Source organism: Haemorhous mexicanus, chromosome 2, assembly GCF_027477595.1.
Source record: "Haemorhous mexicanus isolate bHaeMex1 chromosome 2, bHaeMex1.pri, whole genome shotgun sequence".
In the NCBI taxonomy this organism is placed as follows: Eukaryota; Metazoa; Chordata; class Aves; order Passeriformes; family Fringillidae; genus Haemorhous; species Haemorhous mexicanus.
Window position 1 is genome coordinate 106,202,727 of NC_082342.1, and position 25,228 is coordinate 106,227,954.

The following is a 25,228-nucleotide window of genomic DNA, read 5'->3' on the forward strand; positions in this document are numbered from 1 at the left end:
AGGAGCGGGCGGCACCACCCCCGCGCTCCCGTTTCCCGGGCGCGCCCCCGCGCCCAGCGCGCAGCCGCACTGCTCCAAAACAGTTTCTTGCTCACGTCGGAGAAGCTGCTTCCGTTTCCAACGCCGCATTCCGGCCACGCCTGCCGGTACCCGAGCCCCGCTCGCTCCGCAGCCCGGTCCGCCCGTGAAGGACGCCGCGCTCAGTCGCCCCAGCAAGCCATGTCTGAGGAGGGTAAGGCTCTCGGCCGGGCGGCTCGCCCCGCCGAGGGGGTTGGGAAGGACGCGGCGGTGCCGCGGCGCGGGGAACGCTCCTTCATCGTTCGCAACAGCCCCAACGCCTGCTGCCGTGCCGGCCGGGCCACGCCCACCGCGCCCGTCGCTATTCGCCCGTTCCCGCGCGGCCGGCGCTGCCATTGGCTGCCGCTCCTGCCCGTCGCCTCCGCGTCAGCGCCGGCGGGGTCTCGCGGCGCGGGGGGCGCGGCTCATGGCGGGCGCGGCTGCGCCTCTTCGGCCCCCAGGGCGTGCGGGCCCGGCGCGGCCCTGGGCTCTCCCCGGCAACGGGTGCTCCCGGGACAGGACTCGCGGGGAAGCTATGCTCAGGAGTAGTGTGGCCCAGCCACGGCTTGTTGGCCTCCGTTCCAGTGTTGATGGTGGGGGAAGCTTTTGCTGTTCACAGTCCTCAAATGGCAGCTGAGCGTAATGCCAGAATCTTGGGGAGACGTTTCCGTGGAACAGCAAGGTCTCGTCTTTGACAGGTTCCCCCAGCGCTGCAGTTACTCGGATACGAAACCTGAGTTAGGGAGAGATGAAGGCTGCTCCTAAAGTGAGAGGGCTGACCTAATGAGTTGTCTATCAGAAGGCACAATGCATAGCGCAACTTAAGGGTTTATACTTCGGACACCTTGACTCTGGACCAAAACAGGTCTATTTCCACCAGCTACGTGCTTCACCTTTCCCTTCAGAGGAGTGATGTCTATACAGGCTCCTCAGTTTATGCCCATTTAGGTTGTTGCTGTCACAGAATTATTCTCTAAAGAAGTTCCAGTTGTGTCTTGCTCAGATGCCAGATTTTCTTGTATGATTTCATTGTTGAAGGAACTTTTCTGATCAGGAAATAGCCAGTTTGCTGTGCAGCTGTGAAAGTGTCAACGTGAGTGAAAGGGGTAGGACTGAAATGGCAGGAGAGTGGGCGCAGAGCAATTGTGATAATAATCTTTATTAAATAGACGTGTGCAGTCATGTGTTTGTTGGTGCTTCTCTTTTGTCCTCAGTTCTTCAGTTTCCTTATTGGCTTTGTTTGTAACTCAGTAATCCTAGTAAATACTAAGCCTATGTTAATCCCTGGCAATAGAAAAGATATGACATTATAATATTGTTCAATCAAAAGGTGCAGTATGAGCTTCAATATTAATAATCACCAAAGGTCTTTGTGTGAGAGTGTTTTTACCTTGACTTTCAGCGGCTTTATCATCTCAGTAATCTAAATATGACAGGTAAAGGTACAGGAAATCTAGATTTATTATTTTGCTTCCCTCCATAGTAATTGGTTTGTATGAGCTGAATATTAGCTTCTGTTGTCTTCTTAGTTTGTTGCAAATTCTGATAGCAGCACTCTAAATTAATTGTTTCAATGTTCAGAGGCTGTTGTTAAGCATTTTATCTCTGGTAGAGTATTCTGGTGTCTCTGATCCATGACAACATATGTAGAGGAAGGACAAAATAATCAGAAGTATGCTGAATTCAAGGATGTGACTTAAGATGACTGACTTACACAGAGCTTCCATGGCTGGCTGTTTCACCTGGGTGAGATAATGTTTGCAGAAATACAGAGGAGTGTCTAACTGAACTCTTAGAAAATTAAGGAAACCCACCAGATTTGTATAGAAAGTTTTTAGTGATTTTGCAAGCTCTCCTGGAACTCTGTAGTAGAGGTTGAGGTAGGATTTAGTACCAATTGGTGCTTTCAGCCATCTCTTTTATCAACCTCCCTTTACTATTCTATGCTTGATGATCACTTAGATTTGTGTTTCTGCAACTAGTGAGAGCATTCATCAGGTAATGTCTGATTCACTACAAGTCCTTCCTTATTCCACTGGCTTATGTGATGTATTTTATTAGTAACATACTTGGGAAAAGAAAAAAGTAGTCTGTCATCTTGTCTTCAGACTTCAGCTGATGCATCAGATCTGGTTATATTTCTGTGCTTCTAGCTCTCATTATCATAAATCTGCTTAAAACTCTCAGTTATGTCTGCAGTGAAATTGAGTTCATAGGCAGATGATTACTTAGAGTGGTGATGGGATGATACTAACCCTGAGAGGCACTGGTGTCCCTGGGCTCTCCCTTGTGTTAGTTCACTATTTTGTGTATGTTAGCACAAGTGTCATGCCATACACAGCAGAGAATCTAATTATGATCCAAGTTAAGGCTGGCTATCTCTCCTTTTGTGACTTATCTTCAACCTAGGTAAGTTCTTTATTTATTTGGGTGGGGTTGCTTTGCTTGATTTGTTTTGGTACGCAGTTCATAGTTGCTAGAGAGGCTTTTTGAGCTTTATTGTTTTTTCTTTTGATTCTGCCTTTGAAAGAGCTGGAGTTTGTTGTTTGGTTGGTTGGTTTTAGTGTTTCTAGTTTGTGTTGTTGAATACCAACACATTTTCAAGTCCCAAATAATTTTAAATATGTCTTTCTGTTGGCTGCTGGAAATAAATTCCTTGCAATGCTTGGCTTCACAGAGCTGCAAAAAAAGCTGCAATTTAATCTTGGACAGGGTTAGGCACAGAGTTGAACATTTTTGGGTGCAAATAATTCAAGTGTAAGTGCCTTTAATGTGCTTCAACCTAATGATTTTGTGCAGAAGTGAAGATGATCTCCTGATGAAAGAATTCTAAATGATGAACGTAAACATCTTAGAAGTTAAAAAGATCACCTCCAATCTTGTTTTTTTAATATGGCCATTTCACTGGACTGCTCTGTCTATACATGTCTTTCTGTACAATACACTTTTTTAATTAACTTTGATGTTTTAGTATATCGTACAGGCTCTACTGAACGTTCTAAGTCATAGCCTATATCATAACTCAGAGTATGCATTGATTCTGAAAAGGAATTGATTTGGTTTTCTAATTTTAGATGGCTGTTTCTTCAGTTTTCAAACAGAAATTCAGGGTTCTGCTAAACTGATTACTTGATCCAATGATTGGATAAATCAGCCAATTTAGTAAGTCTTACTAAAAGTCCTAGTACTACACAGTAAAAGCCATGTTTGAAACATGTAAACTTGAAATATTTCCTTAGTCACACTTTTAAAATCTATTAATTTCCTTTCAAGACGTACTGGAAACATCTAAATATCTATGTCATGAAATATTCTGTCAGTGGAGTTAATGTATATATGTTACTAACTTGGCACAAGAAATGCAGTTGTATCTTTATCCAAGTAAGAAGTAAAAAACATGTGATGGCTGCTTTTTTTTTCCCCCCCAGGAGCACAAATTAATCCATAGAATTTGGCAGTTTGTGGTTTCTACCTGAGAGTGGGCAGAGTTTTATTTCATACTGTTTGGTGCTATATATGTATGGTAATATTCTTTATTCCTGGACACCTTAAGGAAGCATCAGAAATATTTAGAATTGCTTGGAGGACTAACTTGCAGTGTCTTTCAGATTATAGCTAAGTAGCTGGATTTTTTTTCTTGTCACAATTTTTTGAAGGTATGAATTAATATTAAGTAAGCTTTCTTTAATTCCTAACAGTGTAATAAACAAAGTATTTTTTAACACATATCTATTCCTCTTCCTGATGAATGTAGTCAAATGTCTCTGCAGCAAAGACATTTAAGTTTGTCCACTGACTTTAGAGGCCAGGCAACTAGAATGCATTAGGGAAAGGAGGAAATGGTTGGTATAAAACAGGTGAGTCAACATTCTTGGGGCTGCTTTTCTTATTGTTGCAGTGTGACCAGTCATACTAATAGGCCTTCCTGGAAATGGGTGGTGTATTTTAATTAAGTTTCTTGACTATTCATGTAAAAATGCTGTTCTGAAGACAGAATAATTCCCTTTCTATGTGTGAAAGCCGCAACGTTCAGCAATGCCTGATGGAAATTAAAAGGCCAGGGGATGAGGAAGATCCTGGCCTTCACCTGAAATGTTAAAATGAGAGATTACTGCTTGTTGCTACATTGCTTCCATGTAGGTTTGTAGATTTGGTTTGGTTTTATCTTTTTTTTAGTGAGGTGGTTTTGCTTTCTGTATTTTTGTTTGGTTTATGTTTGCTCTCCAGTTGTGAGTTGCTGTAGCTGCAGGCTTTAGAAACACTTTCTTCTAAGAGTCCACTGCGCTGTTGAAATTCTGATTTTGAAACTTACTTAAGGGAGGGTGGTAGAGGATTTGGAAGACTGAGCCTTGCTTTCAGTATCAACCACTTTTCCTAACTTCTGATCATACTGGCCTTCCTCTTGTTATGAACGAACGAGGCCAGATTTCAGAAAGGAATGAAAAAGGCTCGTTTATTAAAAAAATATAAACCAGAAATAACAGAGGATCCAACATAGGCTTGCTTGGATCCCCTCACAACAGCTCAAAATGACAACGAGTACAGAACATTCTAGGTTGTCTCCCTCACGAGCAGCTCTCTCTACTTGCAGAACAGACAAGAACCCTGCCCAGCTGAAAACCCCTCCCTTTATAACACACCTTGGCCCAGGATTGGTGGGATTTGGATCCTTGCCCCGATTGGTGGAATTTCAGGGCCCCGATTGGCCCTTAACGGGGTTCATTCTGGGCCAATCGTTTCCTCAGGGCGTCGAATGATTGGTTGGTGTCTTTGTCCAATCACCCTTCGCGCTGGTTTGCCCTTTTGCCCCCCCCCCCCCCCCAAATCCTGGACCTCCTCCCTATCCACAACAAACACTCTCTTTTCCCAAAACTAACAGAACCAAGTCCATAACACTCTGGTACAGATGGAGCTGCTTTGGCCTTGCCATGTCTTTGCTGGTTGCACAGAATTTTCCCTCTTCTATACTCATCACTCTTTCTAGTGTAGATTTGAGTGAAGTAGTTGCTGATCAGGTCGGGTTGTTTTGCTAGTGTTGAGTGAGGCATGAGATCTGTGGCAAAGATTATGAATATACAGGTAAATTCTGGGCTTTTTAGGGTTGCATAAATAACATACAATTTGCACTGCTTTGTCTGGTTAGGGATGGAAGGAGGATTGCAGGACAGCAGAGACCCAGCTGTAAGTAGGGCATTTGTCAGACCATGCACTAATCTGGCATCCTGGCTGGGGAAATTGGCAGAGACGATTGTCATCCCTCCTGCTTTGATGCAGATGAACTCTTACTGACTCTTTGTTAATTCTCTCCCAAAATAGGTAGAATACTAAATGATTGTCAACAAAAAAGTTTGTGCCTGTGAGGCAGTTAAATAATTCAGCACATGCTAATAACTCATGTTAGCCTGCAATGAACTTCAGTCAGTGAATATCACTGAAGTGTTTTGCTAAAAGCTGTACCTAAATTAAGTTCATGAGTAAGCCTGTTGTTTACTTCCATACAGCTGATGAAAACAGGCCAAGAACTGTTCTCCCATTGGCAGTGTAAGCAGCATATTCTAGAGTGTGTCCTCAGCTAAACTCCTTTGTACAGGTCAGCTGTGCACCAGGTAGCTTTCTGGCTTTGTTTACACCTATAAACAAAGCTTGACTGTGTAGCAGTTGATGGGTGTTTCTGAACAGACCATCCGTTTCTTAATCTGATTGATAGAGAAATCCAAACCCTGCTGTATTATGTCTTTTGAATTAGATGGGACTATTGGCCAGAGGGGAAACTGAATGACATGTGGAATTCAACTTCATTCTTACCTTTTGGTCTCTTTAAGAAATTGAGAGAGAGCGGGATTTGGAATGAATTGATTATGTAAGTGTAAAGACCCAGACTGCTGTTCCACTCATACAGTTCTGATTCATTCCTGGAGCTCAGTCCATCCCATGCACTGAACAGGGCAGAGACAATGTGGAAAATACAGCCTGTGTCTCACATAGTTAGAGTGTCATGCATGTGTGCTGGCTGAATTTCAGTTTTATTTCCTAACTTGATAAGGTTCATTCCATTAATTTGTTTCATCAAAAATAAATTCTGCTCCTTCCCTGACCCTGTCAAAATACTAGATCTAGCAATAATAACTATAATACAGTTATTCTGAAACAATTTTTTTCTTGAGGTAGCATGTTTAATTGGAAAAAATCTGCTACTGGAGATTTGCCATTCAGTGTTTCTGCACAGTATTGCATTGGGAGCCAATGTTTGGATTGATCTCAATACCAAGTATACAGTTAGGATTTGTAGACTGATTTCTTCAAGTGTATTAAGCAAGTCTTAATTATGTAAGTAAAATTTCAAGACCAGATTGATACATATTTTTTTGTATGCTTGAATATGTAAACAGTGGAGTTTGTAGAAGTGCTTGTTACTGGCTTATAACTTCCTGTTGAAGCTGGACACTTCAGGGAGAACTGGGTACTGGAACAGAAATCCCACCAACTAAACAATAGCAAGCTGCTTCCATTCTAGTGTGCCTTAAAACCTCAGTGTCTGTGTTTAAAAGTGACTTTGCTGAAGTGAAGCTGAATTTATAATAGCCTGTGGTACAATTGAGATAGTGCTAGGTGTGATACAGGCACTACAGTTGGCACCTGATATGCAGAATGGCCTACAGTCTTACCTGTTTCTGCTAATAGATTATTTGTGTGTGAAGACTGAGGAGGAGGATGAAGCACTGATGGTGGACCATGAAGACATCGGGCTGTCCACACCAAGCTGCATGCCAGTGCAACAGAACCCTGAAGCAAACAGTGCTGTTCACCACATGAGTCAACTTGCCTATGGTAATTACTGTTCATTTTTATTGTGATCTGATAGTTTATGGCTAGTTTTAATGCCATATGTCCTGTGCTTTTGGATTCAATGCTTTCTATATTACCCCTGTCTTTAAAACACATTTTATTAGAAAGCTGCTTTATAGAAACTGCTCGGCAGTGCCTTTAATGAGAAGTGCCTTTTAGTTATTACTTTCTCTGTCCTTATAAATGGTGAGCCTGCTAAAATATTATGTTTTAAAAAGACAACTTTTTTACTTACTTGTAAGGTAAGTATACCTAGGAATAAATTAGGAAGCAATTTGGAAAATAAATGTCATGAAAGAACCTAGCCTAAAGAATTAGGTTTTTAGATAATTGGTTCAGTGTAACTTAGTACTGGAGATGCTGATGTAATGATAGCAGGATGGTTGTTTAAGATGATAAATTATTAGCAGTAAGTAGCCATTGTGATTGTCTTTAATTCACTGCATTTTTTTCAACATGCAAGATCAAGGTCTCTCAAGCAATCTTACCCAATGCTTCGTTGGCCCAGACAAAAATTCTTCACAGTTGTTATGAGCATTTATTGAGTTCTGTAGCGGTATTACCAAATCAGTGAGGAAAATTACTGTAACTAAGTGAAAACACTTCCTACTTTGGGGGATTTTTTTTTTTTCATTCAGCCAGTTAGCTCTAGAGACTCCCATCAGTATTTCTCTTCATAGACACAAGTTACATGTGTTTCCTAGTGTTATTGGGTGCTTCTGAGAACCTTTAGACTTTTTGATCTTCTAATTGACAGTAGAGTATTCTGTAGTTGTATGTTTACACCTAATAACAAATTTGGGAGTGGACTATGGTTTGGATGGTTTACTTGGGGTTTTGTCTCTGTTATTGAAAACAAACAAACACCCCCACCAAAATTAAAAACTTCTGCCCAAGAAGCTGTCATAGACAGTGTCTAACCTTGGTTTTAGGACATGAGCAATTATTTTATTATTAATAAATTAGTTATGATGAGAGCAGTTATTTCTTAAAAGGTAAAATATGGTTTTGTTTTCTTTGGGTGTATTAGCATTAGATATTGTCTAGTTAAAATCAAGTACGGTGAGATATGTAAGTGAAACACACCACAGGTTTATCTCAAATGTGAGTATTGAACTTTGAACTGAAATTGTCTGATTGGTTTTATTTGACTGCTATCTTAGACCAGTGTCTTGTAGAGCAGTGCCTTTCCTTCAGATCACATTCTGTCTGTCCAAATGAGTTTCTTCTGCTTTTGTCTTGTATCTTCTTGCCTACAATAAGAAGCTGTCAGAGGAAGCTCAACATCATGCAGAGAGAGATCTAGGTCTTCATTTCTCCCTGCCTGCTGCAAAGAACCTTTTATTTTAATTTTTCCTTAGCCATTTATGCTCACAAAGTCAGTATTACTTTTACTGGCACTTTTTAAATATGATTATGTTTGAAAAAAACAATACTAAATTGAATTTATAATTTCTGATCTAAATTAATTTGATAAATAACTTTTTGATATTATGCTGGTAAACAAATTTCAAATAATCAAGCAGTCTGAAAATTTAAAAAACAGGGTGACTGTTACTATTTTTACTGTAGTGAAACATTTAGTGCCGTGGGAAACTTTCTGATGAGCTTTGCTTCTCTTCACTTTAACAGGGAGTGAAGGCTTGCCAGTGCTTGCTGATCAAACAGCCTCACAAATGGACCATTCTGCAATGATGCAGAGAGGAAATGGTCACAGCCCTGAGAAAATGGATTTTGTGTTTTTGCGTAATAAAAGAAAACGACTTTCTCCTGCTGTAGTGGAACACAATGTGGTATGTTTCACCAAACAATAGCCCTTCCTTTTTTGAGACCAGTTTCAGTGTTTCTTGGAACATAATTTTTCCTTCACTGCTGTGTGGTGATTTGATGACATTCCACTCAAGTGGGGTAGGATATCTATGCATGGATGCTTCTAGCAAGTCTTCAGCCTTCTACTCTGCAGTCTGTCCATACATCCAGAGTTGCCCCATCCATCCCATGTGCAGAATCCAGCACTGTCCTTGTTAAACTTTATACAGTTGGTGGTTGCCCAGGAGGACTTTACCCTTCTGAAGCTGTGCTGGCTGTGACTGATGGCTTGGTTGTCCTTCAGGTGTTTTTCAGTAACTCCTAGAATAATCTCCACAATTTTACCAGTCACTGAATTCTGCCTGTTGTAAACAAAACAGAAGTATCATCTACCCCCCTCCCAGCCTTCCTCTTCTAAAATAAAACCTGATCAGTTAAAAAAAAAAAAATTAAAAGAAGGTATCACCAGCAGATGCTGTAGATCTGTGAGTGGTGGATGACATCGGCATCCATCAAGTAAAAGGAAAATGCCAGGATTGTCCAGGTGGTGGCACCGTCCTTCCTGATTAAAAAGCAGTGTGCAAGCCATGAGGAAATTGCCTCTTCTAGAAATTTTTTACAGCTTCTGCTTTCAGTTATACCCACTGAAGTCTCATAATTTGGACTCAGAGGTCTTTTCCAATCTAAGTGATTCCATGATTCTGTAATTGCATAAGCTTGGCTGTATAGTACATTTAGTTAGATGAGAAAGTTCTGCCTTAGAATAAACAAATAAAAATGCACGTTATTTTTCATTTATATATATATGCATACACACACACACATATATATATGTCCTCTTCCTGTACCATGGTAAAATTGCTTCAAGAAACCAGAGGTCTGAGAGTCTGCTAGAGCAAATCCAGGGTTGAGCTGGTAAGGAAACCTTGTCTGACAGTGAAAGTAGAGTATGTAGGGAGTCAGGCAGGGCACCTGAGCCACCCACTGCAGAGGGGCTTCAGTTCCAGTAGTTACAGTCCCTGAGTGTCTCCTGCATGGTCAGACAGGAAAGTTTCCTTATCACACCAGTACATAAACAAGATGACTGTGGTAGTCTTGTTTCCTTGGGCCCTCGTATAGCCAAGGGAGGGAATTATAGCTACAACCAAAAGTGTCCAAGTTGGATTCCTGGGGGAATTCTTTAAGTTTTCAAAACATTAAATGTTAATTATGTTATTTCCCAGATGAGAACCACAGAAGAAGAATATGACGATAGTGACAGTGTAATTTATGAGTATGAACCAGACTATGAATGTGTAAGTGAGTTTTCTTTTGTTTGACTGACTTTGAAAAGCTGCTTTGAGGATGCATGTTTTGGGGTAGGCTGAAGTAAATTGGGATTTACTTGCTTAATGTGATATCCTAAGTTTGTGTGTATATCAGTACCTTACACTCCTTTTTTCTCTTTTTTTTTTTCTTTATATTTAATTATTATTTTAATGAAAAAGGAAAGCATCTTATCTGAAGCTTCTTATACTGCATATCAGCAGAATCCCCTTATGGAGGTGCTCAGTTATTGCCAGGTATTGTTTTTTTTTCCTTTATATCTGAAATGGTGTTCAAACAATTTTCGTTAAACTTCAGGAAGAGTTGTATTATAAACTTGGCAACCAGTGACGTGATCCTTTCCAGTTATTTGCTTGTTAATTGCCCACATAACTACAGTATTTTCAAAGTAATCTCCTTCATATTCTCTGAACTTCTCGTCAGCATAATTTTCAAATATTAAGCTTTAATACAAAATGTAAAGTTAAGTTATTGGGAGGAGCTTCACAGTAGTGGGAAAGATACGGCAGTGATACACACCCAGCTATTGAATGTACGTGTTGCTTGCCAAAGGTGTGCCAAAAATCCTGCTAGTATTGGTTTTGTGAGTTCTTTCCTTTTGATTTCTGAAGCACTAACTGGCAAAATTGAAAATAACTGCACTAAAAATTAAAAGCATCCCATATTTATTCAGATGAGCGCTTGTGTGACTGAAGTAATTCAGGCCTTGCTTAATGGAAGTCAGTTTGTAAGTGATTTGTAGCCAAGTGTTAATGTCTTCTAAGTCTCCTTAAGCATTCAGCAGTGCTGTGGAAAGAAGTTGGCTAAGTTTTAGGGAAGGAGTTCAGCTTTTAATTGAACTTTCTTGGTTTCTTCAGGTTTAGGTTGTGTTCTTGTGAAACAGTGCTATTTTCAGTTTTATATTTGTTGACAGGCCATGTATGATGCCATTCAGAAGCTGGATAAAAAATTTGACCTGCTTCATCGTAAGGTCTCAGAAATGCAGCATACTCGTATAAAGCCATTTTTGCTCAAACCTGTGAGTATTAAAGACCTAAGATGGTTTTTTTTTGCTTTAATTCTCTCATTGCCCCTGATGCTTATTTTAAAAATCCCAATCATTTCACTAAGATTGAAATAAGGAGCAAAATGGTAGACTTAGAATCTATTTCAATTCAATTACTTGAGATTTCAGATTATGTGGCAGCTTCAGTTTCCTGTATTATTGACGGGTGGCCACAGATTGGCAGTGACTCCCATCAAATTCAGGACGCTGTGATAGATGCTCTAAAATTCTATTTGTATTGGCATGAACAGAAGTGAATTGTGTAGGTGCATCTTAAACTTCAGTATATTGCTGTTACCTTTGCAACATGTGGTGTGTTGTCTCATTGGTTTCTGCAGTTAGAAGATAGTTTAAGCATGAGTCAGGTTGGTTCATTTGGCTTACTGAACTTGTAAGCAGCATGTTGTCATATCCATTACAGTATAGAATTTATTTTTTTAATGGAAACTCCTTTTAAAACATTTTAATAATGTTTGATATTGAGTACCAGTATTCATTTTGTTCCTAAATGGTCAATCTGCTGTTAAGTAAGGAGACACAATTTTAGTACTTCTAACAATGATCTTTAAAAGGAAAACATAACAGGTGGTTTTCGAAAAAAGGTTATAAAATCCATAATGACTTTTTTTGTCATCAACACTGCAAAGCTTTTAATGTGGCAGAGATGATTCTGCTGTCAGGAGATGTCAAGACAGCAGTAAGGCTCCACCCTTGCTTTAAGGGTGGGTGGAGCTGGATTTCTCACACCTGGCAGCTACCAGTAGGAAACTAAGTTTTATTAAGTATGTATTTTTACTGTCAACTCCAAGCTTGTGCTGTCTACACATCCAAAACCATGAGTTTCAGGGAATGAACTGATCTAGTCAAATGCAAATGAACCCCATAAGACCCCTGTGCTCTTACCCTCCCCTCTGATATGTGGGATGGAAGCTGCCTTAATGTTTGGATTTTTGGGTTAAAAGTGACCTGCATTGCTTTTTTTCCCCCTTTTCTTTTTTCTACCTGAAGGCTTTTATCTGCCAGCTTTTTTCTTAGGTTCTGCCATTTAAAACCATCAGGAATGTTGTTGGGTTTTTTTATAGCTGTACCATAGCTGTACTTGTAAAGGGCTAATAGAATGGTTTGGGGTAAAGGTAACGGTTTTTTATTAGATGAATTACAAAAGCTGAAGAAACTGACAAACTTTCAGATACATAAGACTCCTTAAGGTCATAGATTTTTTTTTTTTAAAGGTTACAAGGGAGAAATATAATGAGATTTCTCTAAAGAAACACACAAAACCACCAAAATTAAACAAAATAAGAAAAAGAAATCCACATGTGTCAACTTCATTTGGTGGCTCCTGCTCAGTGACTTGTATTTTTAACTAAGAATGCATGCTGTATGATTTTTAATAAAAGTACTTGAAGTGATGGAAAACATATCCCATCTCTCAGTTTGTCCATCTCACTCTCTTTGGAACGTTCATTGTAAATGAGATCTGAATATTTAATGTTTTCAGCTAACAAGTAAAGAAGAGAAAATGTTTGGGTTGTTTTTTTTTTTTTTCCTGGTTTGAAAGGAGCTAGCAGGGCAGTGGACACATTCCTTGAAAATTCAACAGCCAATGACTGGATCAATGACTGAAAAATTTTAAATTTTATTTTGCCTATTTACTTTTTGATAGAGGTCTAGAAAGTAGTTTTGCCCCCCACCCCAGTGAAAAAAAATTTGAGAAACATTGAGGCTGACCAGATAAACTCTTAGTGTTGAAGATACAAATGATAATAGAAGATAGTAGAGGGAAGGCTAAAACATGGTAGCTCTGAGTTGATGACAGAGACTACTTCAAGGAAGAGTATACTCCAATAGCAGAATTACTAAAATGAAGTTTTCTTGTTTTGCTAAAAAAAAACCCCAAAATTATCAGCTGCATCTAATTTAACCTTTTAATTGTTTTCTGAATCACATTTGCAGAAACCAGTTGGCTTTACATACAGAAGTTCCAGTCATTTGCCTTCAGGAAAAATAAGAGTACCAAAACACATGGAAAGAGATTTAAGTCTTCATCGTTCTTCCTCAGGCCAGGGAAGGCATAGCCCAGTTGTAAGGGTTGCTTTACAAAATGGCCACCTTCAAGTCAATTCCAAAGTAAAACATGCCCCGCAGAGTTTTCAGCTCGAATCTCAGCAGCCTGTTGGAAGGCAGAGCCCACCACTCCCCACTATAGTTTCTACACATTCACTACATTCATCATACACAGCAACTAATGGGATGCCTGACCTTTCACCACAATCAAATCTTGCTCCCAGTATTGTGGAGAGTACTGTCAACATTGCATCTTCACCTGTGGCATCACCATCGGTACCAGCACCATCTGAGCCCAGTCAGGAAAATAATGCTGTGGAGTTGAACTACAGAAATGCATCTGAGGATGTGAATATTAGTGAGGAACTGCCATCTTCTTCAGTCTTCATCAATCCTAGCTTTGGTGAGTTCCTTTGTGATAAATATGCAGAAACAAAAGCTAAAAAAAAGTGGCTGGTACTACCACAAGCCTTTGATTTACTGTAGGTGCTTTGGGTTCTTTTAACTCTAGGCTCTCTTTTTCTCTCTTAATGTAACCTTTTTTATTCTGTGTATAATTCACAAGTAATACAGGCATGCTACCCATGTGTTGGAGGAGGCAAACAGATTGCCACTAAAGCTAAGTGAGGCATATGCCTGTATGCATGTTGTAAGAAAGCAGCTTGCCTGATCTGTGTGAAGGAAATATCTGTTTTCTTCTTGTGGGGGATTTTATCCTTCCTTTTTCTATCCCTTCTATACATCCTTTCTAAACTCAAATCCTCCAGTGTTTGGTTTCTTTCAAAATACTTAATTCCAAAGAAAAACAAGAATTCTATAGATCATTGCATTATAATACACATATCAAATAGCACCATGTATTAAAAACTGATGCCTTTCTAAAGTGTAAATGCCCTGGTTTATATGCAAGGCTGAGCTGTGACTTCTTTTCCTTTTGGTCTAAAAAATAAATTTGTACAGCTGAAGAGCTGCATGAATAGTAGGTGAAATATTCAGATATCTATCTAAAAATTTGTAAACAGTTTATGTTTTAGCAATTCTGTGTATGGATGTGCCACTCTTTATAAGTCAGTGTCTTGAAAACATACATATATCTGCACATATGTAAAATAGGCCACTGTGAACATTGTGGACAATTGGGTGTCTGAAGTATTTTCTTGGGTGTTTTGATTTCAGTTATCTGGTGGTTAATGTGAATCAAAAAATTACTTCTGTTGTCATTCCAGTTTAAAGCTGCTTTTGTAAGAGCACGGATAAGTAGTAATACATAGCAAAATTAACTGTAGTGGAGAACATGCTGAGAGTCAAGTGAGTTTGAAAAAATGTTCTGTTTTTAACAACTCATTTGAGATTTTAATTTTTTTTCTTTGAATGTTTTTTTTTACAAAAGAGTTTGTTGGTGACCCAGCAAGGAATGTCAAAGTTCTTGGAAACCATTTGGTGAAGGCTCGGCAAAAGTCTAAACCCAAGTACGCAGCGCGCCACTTGGTTCGTGTCTTGTTCCCCAAGAAAACTTTGCTGTGCAGCATTATGGGAGCGAGTGCACGAGGGCGCAGGACACTGGATCCAAACAAAATTGCTGCAATAAGAGGTTTGTTACCTTTCAAAATGCACAGATTTACTTCTTTCATACTTAACAAAGTTTTGAACTTAAAAGGAGTCCTTTTCTGTATGTTTCTGGCTAATTGTCTGGCAGCTGGTGAGCAGATAAATGCTGTAGTGGATGTGTTCCACTCTTCAGTATCCTTTTGTTTTGAAAGTCCTGCTTTGTAATTCTCAATGTTCGTTTTTCCTCAATTTAAACAAAACTATTCAAATTTCTTCTAGTTTTACGTGCATTCTGTTCATCAGTCATGCTTGCTCTCTCTAGATTTTTAATTGCAGTTCATTTTGTGTTTGTGCGTGCCATGGATTGTGTCAGTGGTTTTTTGTTTGGTTGATTTGGGTTGGTTTATGGCCATGTATGTATACTTGGGACAAACATTAACTGGTGTTTTTGAAACACTCTTATGTTGAGTGAAAAGTGGTGAAGATGGAGGGGGCTTTTTTTAATAAATGTCAAGTCATTTACACAGGTCCCATGGCATGTATGCATTAAAGGGTTAAAATTGAGTGTGAGATTGTGTAAGCCATGTGAAATAGTTGCAGCAACAGCATTACCCTGTGTCTGTTCTTTTGGGGGGGATGGTGGTGGTGTTGGTTTTGGGGATTTTTTAAAAGTTAGTATGATAAATCATCTATTTCCCCTAATTCTACCAGGAAATGTTTACTATAAAAGAAGCATTATTCACAACATCTTAAAATGTATCGCAGAACATCTTGAATTCTTAATGCTGGTTATTTTCAAAACATAAGTTTATTATCTTTGTTTATCAATGGAAGTCTGAAGCTTGTAAATGGAGAAGAGTAAACTTATGAAGCATTAGTTAGCTTTCTCTCTCTTTGTAAATTAGGGTACTTCTAAATACTGGGCTTTGTAATGATGCTTCAAACATTTTCTGTATTTTATGTGCAGAGTTTCTTGCGACTAACTTTCCAACCTATGATTTGAGCGAGCATGGAAAAGACTGGAAAACCTGTATCACAAATGTCAATTCTATGATCCGCTCCTTACGCTCTGAAACCAAAGCAAAGGTGACAATTTATTAAGTACTAAGTTTGCACTTTTTTCTCTGATTAATTATTTGACCTGCTCATGGTACAAGTGCTGTATTGGAAATTCCTAGGGTTCTGTCTCTGTGCTGCTAAGCACAGGCATGCTGACTGCAGCACTGGTTCCATGCGGGGAATACTGGAATATGCTGTTTTGTGCTTTGCCTCTTCCTGCTTCTGTGTCCAGAATTAAGTTAAGGAGTGTGGAGGCATAGGATACTATAAGGAAAGCACTGCAAATGTTGCCCAGAAGTAGTGCCAAATTTGATTGAGAGCTTAAACAAATAGCTCTTAGCACTTGTTTTTGCAGGCTTTTTTTTTTTTTTTTTCAGATATATTCAGCTATGCATTTCAGTTTTATATTGACTGAAACATTACTTCCAAAACACCTCCAACTACATTTATTTCTAATATGCTCTGCACACATCTTTGTATAATTAGTAACTGTTCTGCTGGTGGTTTTCATGATAGAAATTCAGGAGTAACTATACTGCAAAGATCTGAAATCTAATTTATACTAAATGTGAAGTAAACTGGAACACCAATTAGAAAACTGGTAGGCTTCTCTCAGTGTGTATACTAACCTTATTAAATGTTTCAGGAGACAGCTGAGGGGAAAGCAAAAGTGTCTGATGCTCCTGATACATCTCATTGTGTAGATTTAAACGGTAATGAAGATAGTGGAGACAATTCTCAAAATTCTCAGAAAATGACTGGCTCCACAAGAGACACATTGCAGAATTCCGAATTGGATAAGTTTCCAGAAGCTTTCCACACATCTTCGGTCAGAAAACAACAGTCTTTGGAACCTTTGGGTAAACAAAGAAATTTTTGTGTTCTGGAATTGCTTGTTACATTTTAAATAGTCAATGAGAGGCAAGCTATGGTACTCTAGGTATAACTGCATAGTAAAGGGATTTTCTGAACTATGTGAGTCTTCTTTTTCTCTTAAGGCAGTCGTTTGGTGTACACATAGTAAGTCTTTTTGGGAATGAAGAAGGGTGTTATATCTGGCTAGCAGAATATATGTTTGCATCTACCAGAATCTTATCTCATCTCTACTGTGACATTGGGAAGTTCAGCTTCAGTTACTCTGTTCAGTTGTCCTGGCTTTTTTCTTTTATTTGGTAGATGTTCTGCCTTAAAAAAGTAAGCTAGCTCAGAATATCTATTGGATGGTATTGCAATTTCAGAAGAAAAAGCACACCTTCCTGCAAAACTGACTCTTTAGGACCATAAAAATCTTAAAGCAGCCTTTATATTTTCACCTTTTTAATGTAAGTGTTCAATACACAAATGCCTTGGGGAAAAAATTCATTGTCAGCATGTGATGCTTCGAGACCCTCAAGGAAATTGGGCTGAGATTAGTTGCTATTGGAAGTTATTTATTCAATTAGGATCAGTTTGGGGTTGTTTCAGATCTATTCCTGCACCCAAGATTTGTTATTCAGATCCCACAGACCTCTTTATGTACTAAAAGTTTTTGCATTTTTTCTTATTAATGTTTGCAGTGAAGTGAGGTTGAAGTAGTTCAAAAATATTGACTCTTTTTCTGTTTCCACTTGCAGAATCTAAGCTCCACTAAAATAGCAGAATTTTATTTACTTACTTACTTACTTGGAAAAGCATCATCTTTTCACCTGAGATGAAACAAGTTAGAAAGCAATAATTAATAATGCAGCTTGCATTGCTGAAGACCTACCAGAAGTACTGTTTGTGGTTGTAAACCAGGTGTTCTGGTTAACCAGAAGTACTGTTTGTGGTTGTAAACCAGGTGTTCTGGTTAACCAGAAGTACTGTTTGTGGTTGTAAACCAGGTGTTCTGGCCACGTGTCTGCAACACGTTTCATGTTAGCAGTAGCTGTAGTGTTATGGTTTTGCTTTGGTCTTTCCAAGCAAGTAGAGTAGTTTCTGGGTGAGCTTTTTGTGTCAGTTTTGATTTAACACAGCCACTTTGAGGCATGGTCAGTGTTGGATGAGTAACATATCTCTCTTCCCTCCATGACATCTTCTCTAGAACCTCTTGGGAGCCCGTGGCGCAATGTTCAGTTGCCTTTCTCAGTCATTTACGTCGCCAAGGGGAAGACGCGGCCAGAGTTGTCAGCTCGCTTCCTGATTCGTCATATGTTCCCAGAAGAGGTGCTGGTGAAAAGCAACGTGTATGGTAGTCTTGATCGTGGCATGAGCCCACTGGATTCCAATAAAATTAATGCTCTCAGAGGTAAGAAAGAAAATCTCTGTTAAATCATAATGTGGAGAAATAATAAGAGTATTAACTTTGTATTCTATGAACAAAGCACAGAGCTTCAGAAATTAGTCTGTGAAACTATTCTTACAGGCATTTCTGCAAGCAGTGGAACAAATTGAGAGGAAGTAGATAAAGTTATATTTTAGCAGCTCAAGAAATTCTCCAGATGATGAATCTGGTTTGTATGGGAAAATTCAATTGTCTTGACATTGGCTTGAAAGGGCAATGCAGTGGGAGATGGGAGCAGTGCCTGAGGATACTGGGACTATGTAGATGAAGCAGAGGACAGAGATGTTATGTACAGCAGTTTATGGCTTCCTTCACAAAAAGGGTTCTTGTGTGATAATTGGTGGTGGCATTGCCTGTAGAGATTATGAAATCATGGGCCCTGAGGTCCTGAGTAGAGTAAGAAGGGTCTGAGTACAGGCTCTGTAGCCTGGGAGAGCGTACTTTGACATGTTTGGGAAGGTCACAGATGGGAGCTTGTGAGAGACAGCTCTGAATAGGAGAGAAGCTCAGGAAAGTTGGCAGATCTTTAAGAGCAGCTTTCTGCAAGCACACGGGAGTCCATCTTGATGCTTAGGAGAGCTGAGTTATGGGGAGACAGGTTGGGCTAAGCTGGGAATTCATAACTGAGCCCTGCAGAAAAAAAGCCAGATTTAGAGATTGGAAACAAGGAGAGCTTATGAGGTAGAATTTAGCAACTGTTGTGTTTTAACCCATCAGGTAGCTAAACATCGGTGCTTGCTCAGCTTCTTCCTCCCTGTCCTGTTCTCCTGCCCCACCCACTGGGTGGGGGAGAGAAGTGGGGAAGGAGGACTGCGTCTGAGGGAACAGCATTCATGCTCAATGAAATGGAGCTGTGACTCACCCTCTGGGGTGATGTCTGGGCGTAGCTTGAGAGACAGAGCATGCCAGAAACCATTTCCAGTATGGCAAGCACTAGCCTGGGAAACTTTGCCACTTAAACATCTCCACTTATATATATAAATATATATATATATACACACACACACACACACACACACACACACACACATATAGACATGTAGACATATTTTATTTCTTGACATTTTGAGCTTAAGAAGCATTCAAAAGATGTAGTAAGTGTGTCTTAGGACTGCAGAACACCATGTAGGCCACAGGGCAGATGAGAGACAAATCCTGTGTGTTGTGGTTGCAGTCAGACCTTGTCCCTTGGCTCTGGAGCCAGAGGACAGACCCTGCCCCTGTTTCCTTTAAGACAACTTGACTGGATGGCAGCACCAGCTCCCTGAATGTTACCCTGCAGAGCAGGAAGGGGCCCTGCATAGCCTTACTATAACCCCCAAAACTGGTCAGTTTTGGTCAAAGAAAAGACATAACTTTAAAAGCTGTTCTGTGGACCATGTACAAAGGCTCTGTAGACCTTGAAGAATTCCAGTTCTGTGCTGTTTCTCTGAGGTCAAGTATTCTTGAATTTACTGCTGGGGATGGAAGTAAAGAGAGCTTGTCTGCTGCTTCAGCCAACAGCTATTGTAGCCTTGGTCAGTGTAGTTTATAACAGGAGCATCCTAAGGCACACTTACTCTTCCTTTCACCTCTCCTCCTGGAGCAGAATGAACTGCAAGAGCAAAAGTTTTTATCTCAGTTACTTTCTTCCTTCAGACCAAAGTTTTTCTGGCAAAATGGGTTTCCAGGTTTGTAACTACCAGTTAAAATATTAACTGTAAACAGGGATACTATGTTAGATTTTTACTTGCTGGTATGTGGAAGAACAAAGCTGACACAATATCTACTAGCTACACCTTTCTTTCTACTGTGAAGGTAAATCTAGATGTTAATCAGAGAAGGAGAAGCAATATTACTTTGATTTGACATTACAGATGAGAATTCCTTTTTGGTGTTTGTTAAAGTCTTTTACTGGCTTGCTTAGAGAAAACATGTAATTCAGCTCAGCAGGACAATCACTCCTCAATAACTTTAAAAACCAATTTTAATTTTGGTTTTAAATTACTCATGGAAGGGAAGAAAGGTACTATAGTCCTACCCTTTTTATGTCATTGCTACCAAATTCAAGTGTTTGTTTACTGATCTTACTTGCAGTATGGTAAGGAATGAGCTCACAATTTTTCTGTCACTGTTGTTCCTGAACATCTGTGTTATGCTGAACTGGTGTGACTAATTTTAGTGAATATAGTTGTCAGAGATCCTCTGAAGGAGAGCTTGGTCCTGCCTAATTCTGGTCATTCTGAAATGGAGCCCAAGATTTGTCTTTGCTAGCTGGCTGCATTAGAAGCTGAAGTTACTCAGCACTTTAAAGGATCAAAACCACACACATGGTCACGTTTTCTTTTTATATTTTGTTTTTGTGCTTAGACCTTTTTTTACTAATTTTCAAATATAGCAGAAAGGGGGAAACCAATATCTGCCCTGTTTTGCTTTTCAAGGCTTGCAATATGTCTAGCTGTCCTGGTTTTGTAGCATGCACTTGTTTTAGCTTAATTACATCCAGAAAGAGTATATAGCTTGCCTAAATAATTGATAACTCACTATTACATTCTTGTTTATTTTTAGACTTTCTTCAAGAGAATTTTCCATCCTTTGATCTAGATGAAAGCGGATTTGATTGGAAGGCGTGCGTGGCTGCCATAAACAGCACAATCCGCAGTCTCAGACATGAGCTCAAAAAGGCCATGACTGGAACGCGCCACAGAGCCCCACCCTCGAGTGCAGAGTCCCCCAGAGGGTCCCACAGCCGTAAAGCCAGCGGAAGGCATCTCTCAGATTGAAGCTCTCTAGCATCTGTCTCAAATCTTAATTTAGCAGGTTTTTAATAATTCTGTGTAGAAGCCTGTGATATTGAGCTGTCCTATTCAACCAAGTGGTCAGCAGCACTAAAGAGCATCACTTCATGAGACCAAAATTAGCAGAAGGCTTGTGAGCCCTAACTCTTTGCATAGGTAGTGGTTGTGCTCCTCAGAAATAATTTTCAGTGTTCCCTGTAATATTTGCAATGTGCTCTCTCCTAAAAGCATCTTCTTCTCATGATTCATTGAATCTGAAAGATTAATCTGGTTAGAAGAGATGCACTGTGCATCAATTCTGCAGAAGCAGATGGAAAAGAGGAAAGGAAAGAGTGGCCCTCCTTGGAAGGTAAATCATAGCCAGCTAAATTATCTCATCATGTGTGAGGAATGAAATTTGCTTTGACAATTGGATATCTTCAGCGAAAATATCAGGAAGGAGAAAATATTTTTAATTGCATTTAGGTAACTTATTGTATCTGGACTTGATGATCTTCAAGGTCTTTTCCAACCTTAATGACTGTATGATCTCTTGCATTTTTGCCTCCTATATCAGTGTTTTTTGAAGGATAAGACACAGACAACAATGTAAGTACAGCTGGTAATGTATGGGGGAATGATGCCTTAAGTTTTAGCTTTCATATTTTCCAGATTCTGTACTGCATTGGTATATGACTCTGAACTTCATAGAAAGTGTTAGCAGGTTCTCTTCTCAGTTTAGTTGGACAAAACAATGCATTTCCAGCCAAGAGCCAAGGACACCATCGCAGCTTCAGGCCCAAAAAGTACAAACAACAGAGAATTGAGGAGAGCAATCTGAGAGGATGGGACTTCATAATCTGAAGCTGTAATTGGACAATTAAATCCAATATGCAAATGGACCAAAACTTCTGAAAGTGAAAACTCCTGACCTATCATCCATCTTGGGTGCAGTGTCGGCCAGACTCTTGTACTGCCCAAGGTTTATCCTTTGAAGGCCTTTTAGTAAATACCTACTTTATTCCTTTAACACTGTCTAGCCTCTGCTCCAGGAAGCCTCTCAAGACATCAGTTATACTGCTCTGCTCTGATTTAGCTGTAGTAAAAGGACAAAAAACCCAGTCCAATGGTTGGTTCTGGTTTTTCTTAATGAAAATTAAGGAAAATACTTCTTCAGGGTCCTGAACTTCACCCATCTCATAGTTACTGTGGCTAAGGCTTCAAAATTTTAGCAAATCCCTTGCTGTAGGTCTATGAGGCCCAGAAAAGAACCTGTCAATAATAAATGTTTGTGCCCTTGCCTTTCCTTTGTGTTTACGTGAGACTAAGATTTATTAGTGCATTAAGTTATATATGTTTTAAAAAGAGCAAACTGACTAATTTTAACCAATTTTCAAAATCACTTGGATGTTGAACTTTTAAAAATAAATAAGAATTAATTACCATAATATATTCAATTTCACATCTCGCTCGGTTTACTTTGTTAGTTAGAATCTAACAACAGTAACTGTACAGAAGTTAATGGGACTTTTTATTGGGTAGCTTCTTTGTTATTTGGGAGTTTTTTGTTTGTTTTCAAAAAAGGAAGTAATCATAGAATCATAAAATATGCTGAGTTGTAAGGGACATATCAGGATCATCAAATCCAAGTCCTGACATTGCATAGGATCATCCCCAAAAATGACGCCATGTACTTGAGAGCATTGTTCAAATGCTTCTTGAACTCTATCAGGCTTGGTGATGTGACCACTTCCCTGGGAACCTTTGCTAGTGCTCACCTACCCACTGAGTGAAGAACCTTTTCCTGATAACCAACCCAAACCTCCCCTGCTACACCCTCAGGCCATTCCCTTGGGTCCTGTCATTGCTCATAAGAGGGAAGAGATCAGTACCTGCCCCTCCTCTTCCCCTTGTGGGCATGTTGAAGACCACAATGAGGTCTCCCCTCAGTCTCCTTCACTCTGGCAAAAACCAAGTGACCTCAGCTGCTCCTCACACAGCTTCTCCTCCAGTCTCTTCCCCATCCTCATGGCCCTCCTCTGGACACTCTCGAATAGCTGAATGTGTTTCTTATATTGTGGTGCCTAAAACTGCCCCCAGCGCTTGAGGTGAGGCTGCCCCAGTGCAGAGCAGAGCAGGACAATCCCCTCCCTCTCCCAGGTGGCAGTGCTGTGCCTGATGCCCCCCAAGACCCGTCTGACCCTCCTGGCTGACAGGGCATTTCCGACTGATACTCAAGCCAGGATTTCCAGGACCCTTTCCGTAGCTGCTCTCCAGCTTCTCATTCCCCGGTTGATGCATGCAGCCAGGGTTGCATGGTTCCAGGTGCAGAGCCCAGCCCTTGCCCTTGCTGAGCTCCTTGCAGCTGGTGTAAGCCTTTCTGTTCGTGTTTTCCAGCATCAGTTACACAGTGCTCACAGTGTCTGTGCTGGCTGACTGCTGTGTGACCTTGCCTTGCTGCTTGTGTTGAGTGCAGCCTCAGAGGTCCAATTTCTTGACAGAAGGAAACTTCTTGGAAGACTGGCATAGGAAGCGGATTTTACCTCTGAGTTGTGGAAACTGGCTTCCAAAATAACACCTGTACATAGCAGAATTAGATGTAACTAAATCTGTCCCCTCCAAAGCAAAGGTTTCATAGTTTATTTATTAATAATAGGATAAAACAGTGAATTTACTCATTCTCACTTCAACTTCTGTTCATAACAAACAGACAGTCTTTATTGTACAGGGTATAGGACCAGCTTTTTAATTGCAACTTAGGACATGCAATGGCCTTATCAAATATGAAATCACTTGGTAAATTAAGTTCCTTCTGCCACCTCCTTGAAGAAGTCCTCTGTAGGATTCAAGAAACAGACTGAATTTCTGATTTTCTTTTCTTGGTAGAAATGTTGTACTGCAAATTTAGTTGTTCTGGTGTACTATTAACAAACTCTTCTGTTACTTGCTATACAGTCCTTGTTATAAATGCCAAGAACTTTGTTGTGTATAGATATTACTAGTTCCAAATCTCAGAAGAAGACAAAAATGCTTATATTTTTTCAGTAGTTTTATGAGTTGTTTTCACTGCCCTTCACAGACCTTAATGGTGGAAGGATATATTTATTGAATGACGTGTCTAGCACTGAAATCTGTTAAGTGTGGTGCATACCTATAGCTTCCTACTTGAAAAGAAAACTGAATTGAAGTAGAAATAGTTTTCTTGTTTCTGTTTCAAATGTATCAAATTTTGCTAACTTTTATAAAGTACAATTAAAGTATTTTGCTGTTAGGAGTTAAGTATTTTACAAATAAAACTGCCATATAGCTCTTTGACTACATATGTGTGTTTTAAGTATTTCTTGCATCATCAATCTACAGTTCAAGTATAGTTTCATCTGAAAATATTCTTCTGATGTTCTTTGAAGAATCAGGGCTTTAAGAGATCTGATTGAGGTGAGATGATTTTGAAATTTAGACTGCATTAATTGTAAACCAAAGCAGTCTGTTCTGGACTTGACTTGTCAGTTACAGCTGTGTGCAAGTTATCCAAAACAGCTTTCCACAAAACCGTAGGAGCTGAGTAAAATTTTTAAGACAGTCCTTTAAGCTGATGAATTAGTAGATGAGGCCTTGTTCATGCAGTGGAATCAGCTTCTGTGTTAGTCCTTATTCAAGGCATAGAACAGGGCTGGCAGGAGGCACTAGGATTCACTGCCAGGTGCTGTGGATCCCTGGAGGTGATCTAAGCAATGAACAGTTGTTTGCTGCGCTTGGTGTCAGGGAGCAGCTTGAGCAGCTGGGGCTGGGGCACAGCAGCACAGGCAGCATGTGCCCCTCCCAGCACCGGGCTCTGCTGTGGGCTGCTCCCTGCCAGCAGGGGCCACTGCCCGGGCCACTGGGCACGGCTGGCGAGTCAGAGTCTGGCCAGCAGCACCGCCGGTGTGAGTGTCACACAGGAGCCAGCGCTGAGCAGGACTGGGGACAGGGCTCTGGGTGGGACACTCTGCTTCCCTTCCCCAGTAACAGGGTTCAGGGGATGGGGCTGGCAGGGCCAGCCTGCAGCACAGCCCTGCAGAGGTGAGGGCCTGAGCCCAGGCACAGGTGTGGCCAAAAGGGACAGGGACAGGCTGCCCAGGGCACCTGGGGGGTCTTGGTGCACCCTGCAGGCTCTGATCAGAATTTTTGCCATTTTCACAGAGTGGATGTAAACAACCCATCTTACAGCGATGTTCAGCTTTTATAGCCAGAACTCATTTTTTAGAGCAATATCAATGCTTGCTATTTTCTCTGAGTGTTTATTCGGATAGTCATAGGACTTCAGAATAGACTGCAGAAAGAGCTAAATATTTGTGCAGTTTTTTATTTGTATTTCTGTATAGATATGGCAATGTGATAATTTTGTAGGTCTCTTGCAAAAATGCCATTTTCTTT

General features: G+C 40.1%; 1 protein-coding gene across 1 annotated transcript; it reads left to right on the plus strand.

Annotated features, from left to right (window-relative positions):
* On the plus strand, positions 1-24,135 carry BEND2 (BEN domain containing 2). Its single transcript, XM_059839832.1, has 12 exons — positions 1-232; positions 6,739-6,885; positions 8,536-8,696; positions 9,936-10,007; positions 10,200-10,274; positions 10,952-11,056; positions 13,040-13,553; positions 14,541-14,741; positions 15,666-15,784; positions 16,404-16,617; positions 17,820-18,023; positions 20,607-24,135. Exons 1-12 carry the CDS (start codon positions 220-222, stop codon positions 20,819-20,821), a joined length of 2,040 nt encoding a protein of 679 aa, XP_059695815.1. The 5' UTR covers positions 1-219; the 3' UTR covers positions 20,822-24,135.
* The last annotated feature ends 1,093 nt before the right edge of the window (positions 24,136-25,228 follow it).

Excerpts from the sequence above, each read along its gene's own strand:
- BEND2 (XM_059839832.1), top strand. Across the intron at positions 6,886-8,535 it reads CATGAGTCAACTTGCCTATG|GGAGTGAAGGCTTGCCAGTG; the intron begins GTAATTACTGTT and ends TCACTTTAACAG. Across the intron at positions 13,554-14,540 it reads CTTCATCAATCCTAGCTTTG|AGTTTGTTGGTGACCCAGCA; the intron begins GTGAGTTCCTTT and ends TTTTTACAAAAG.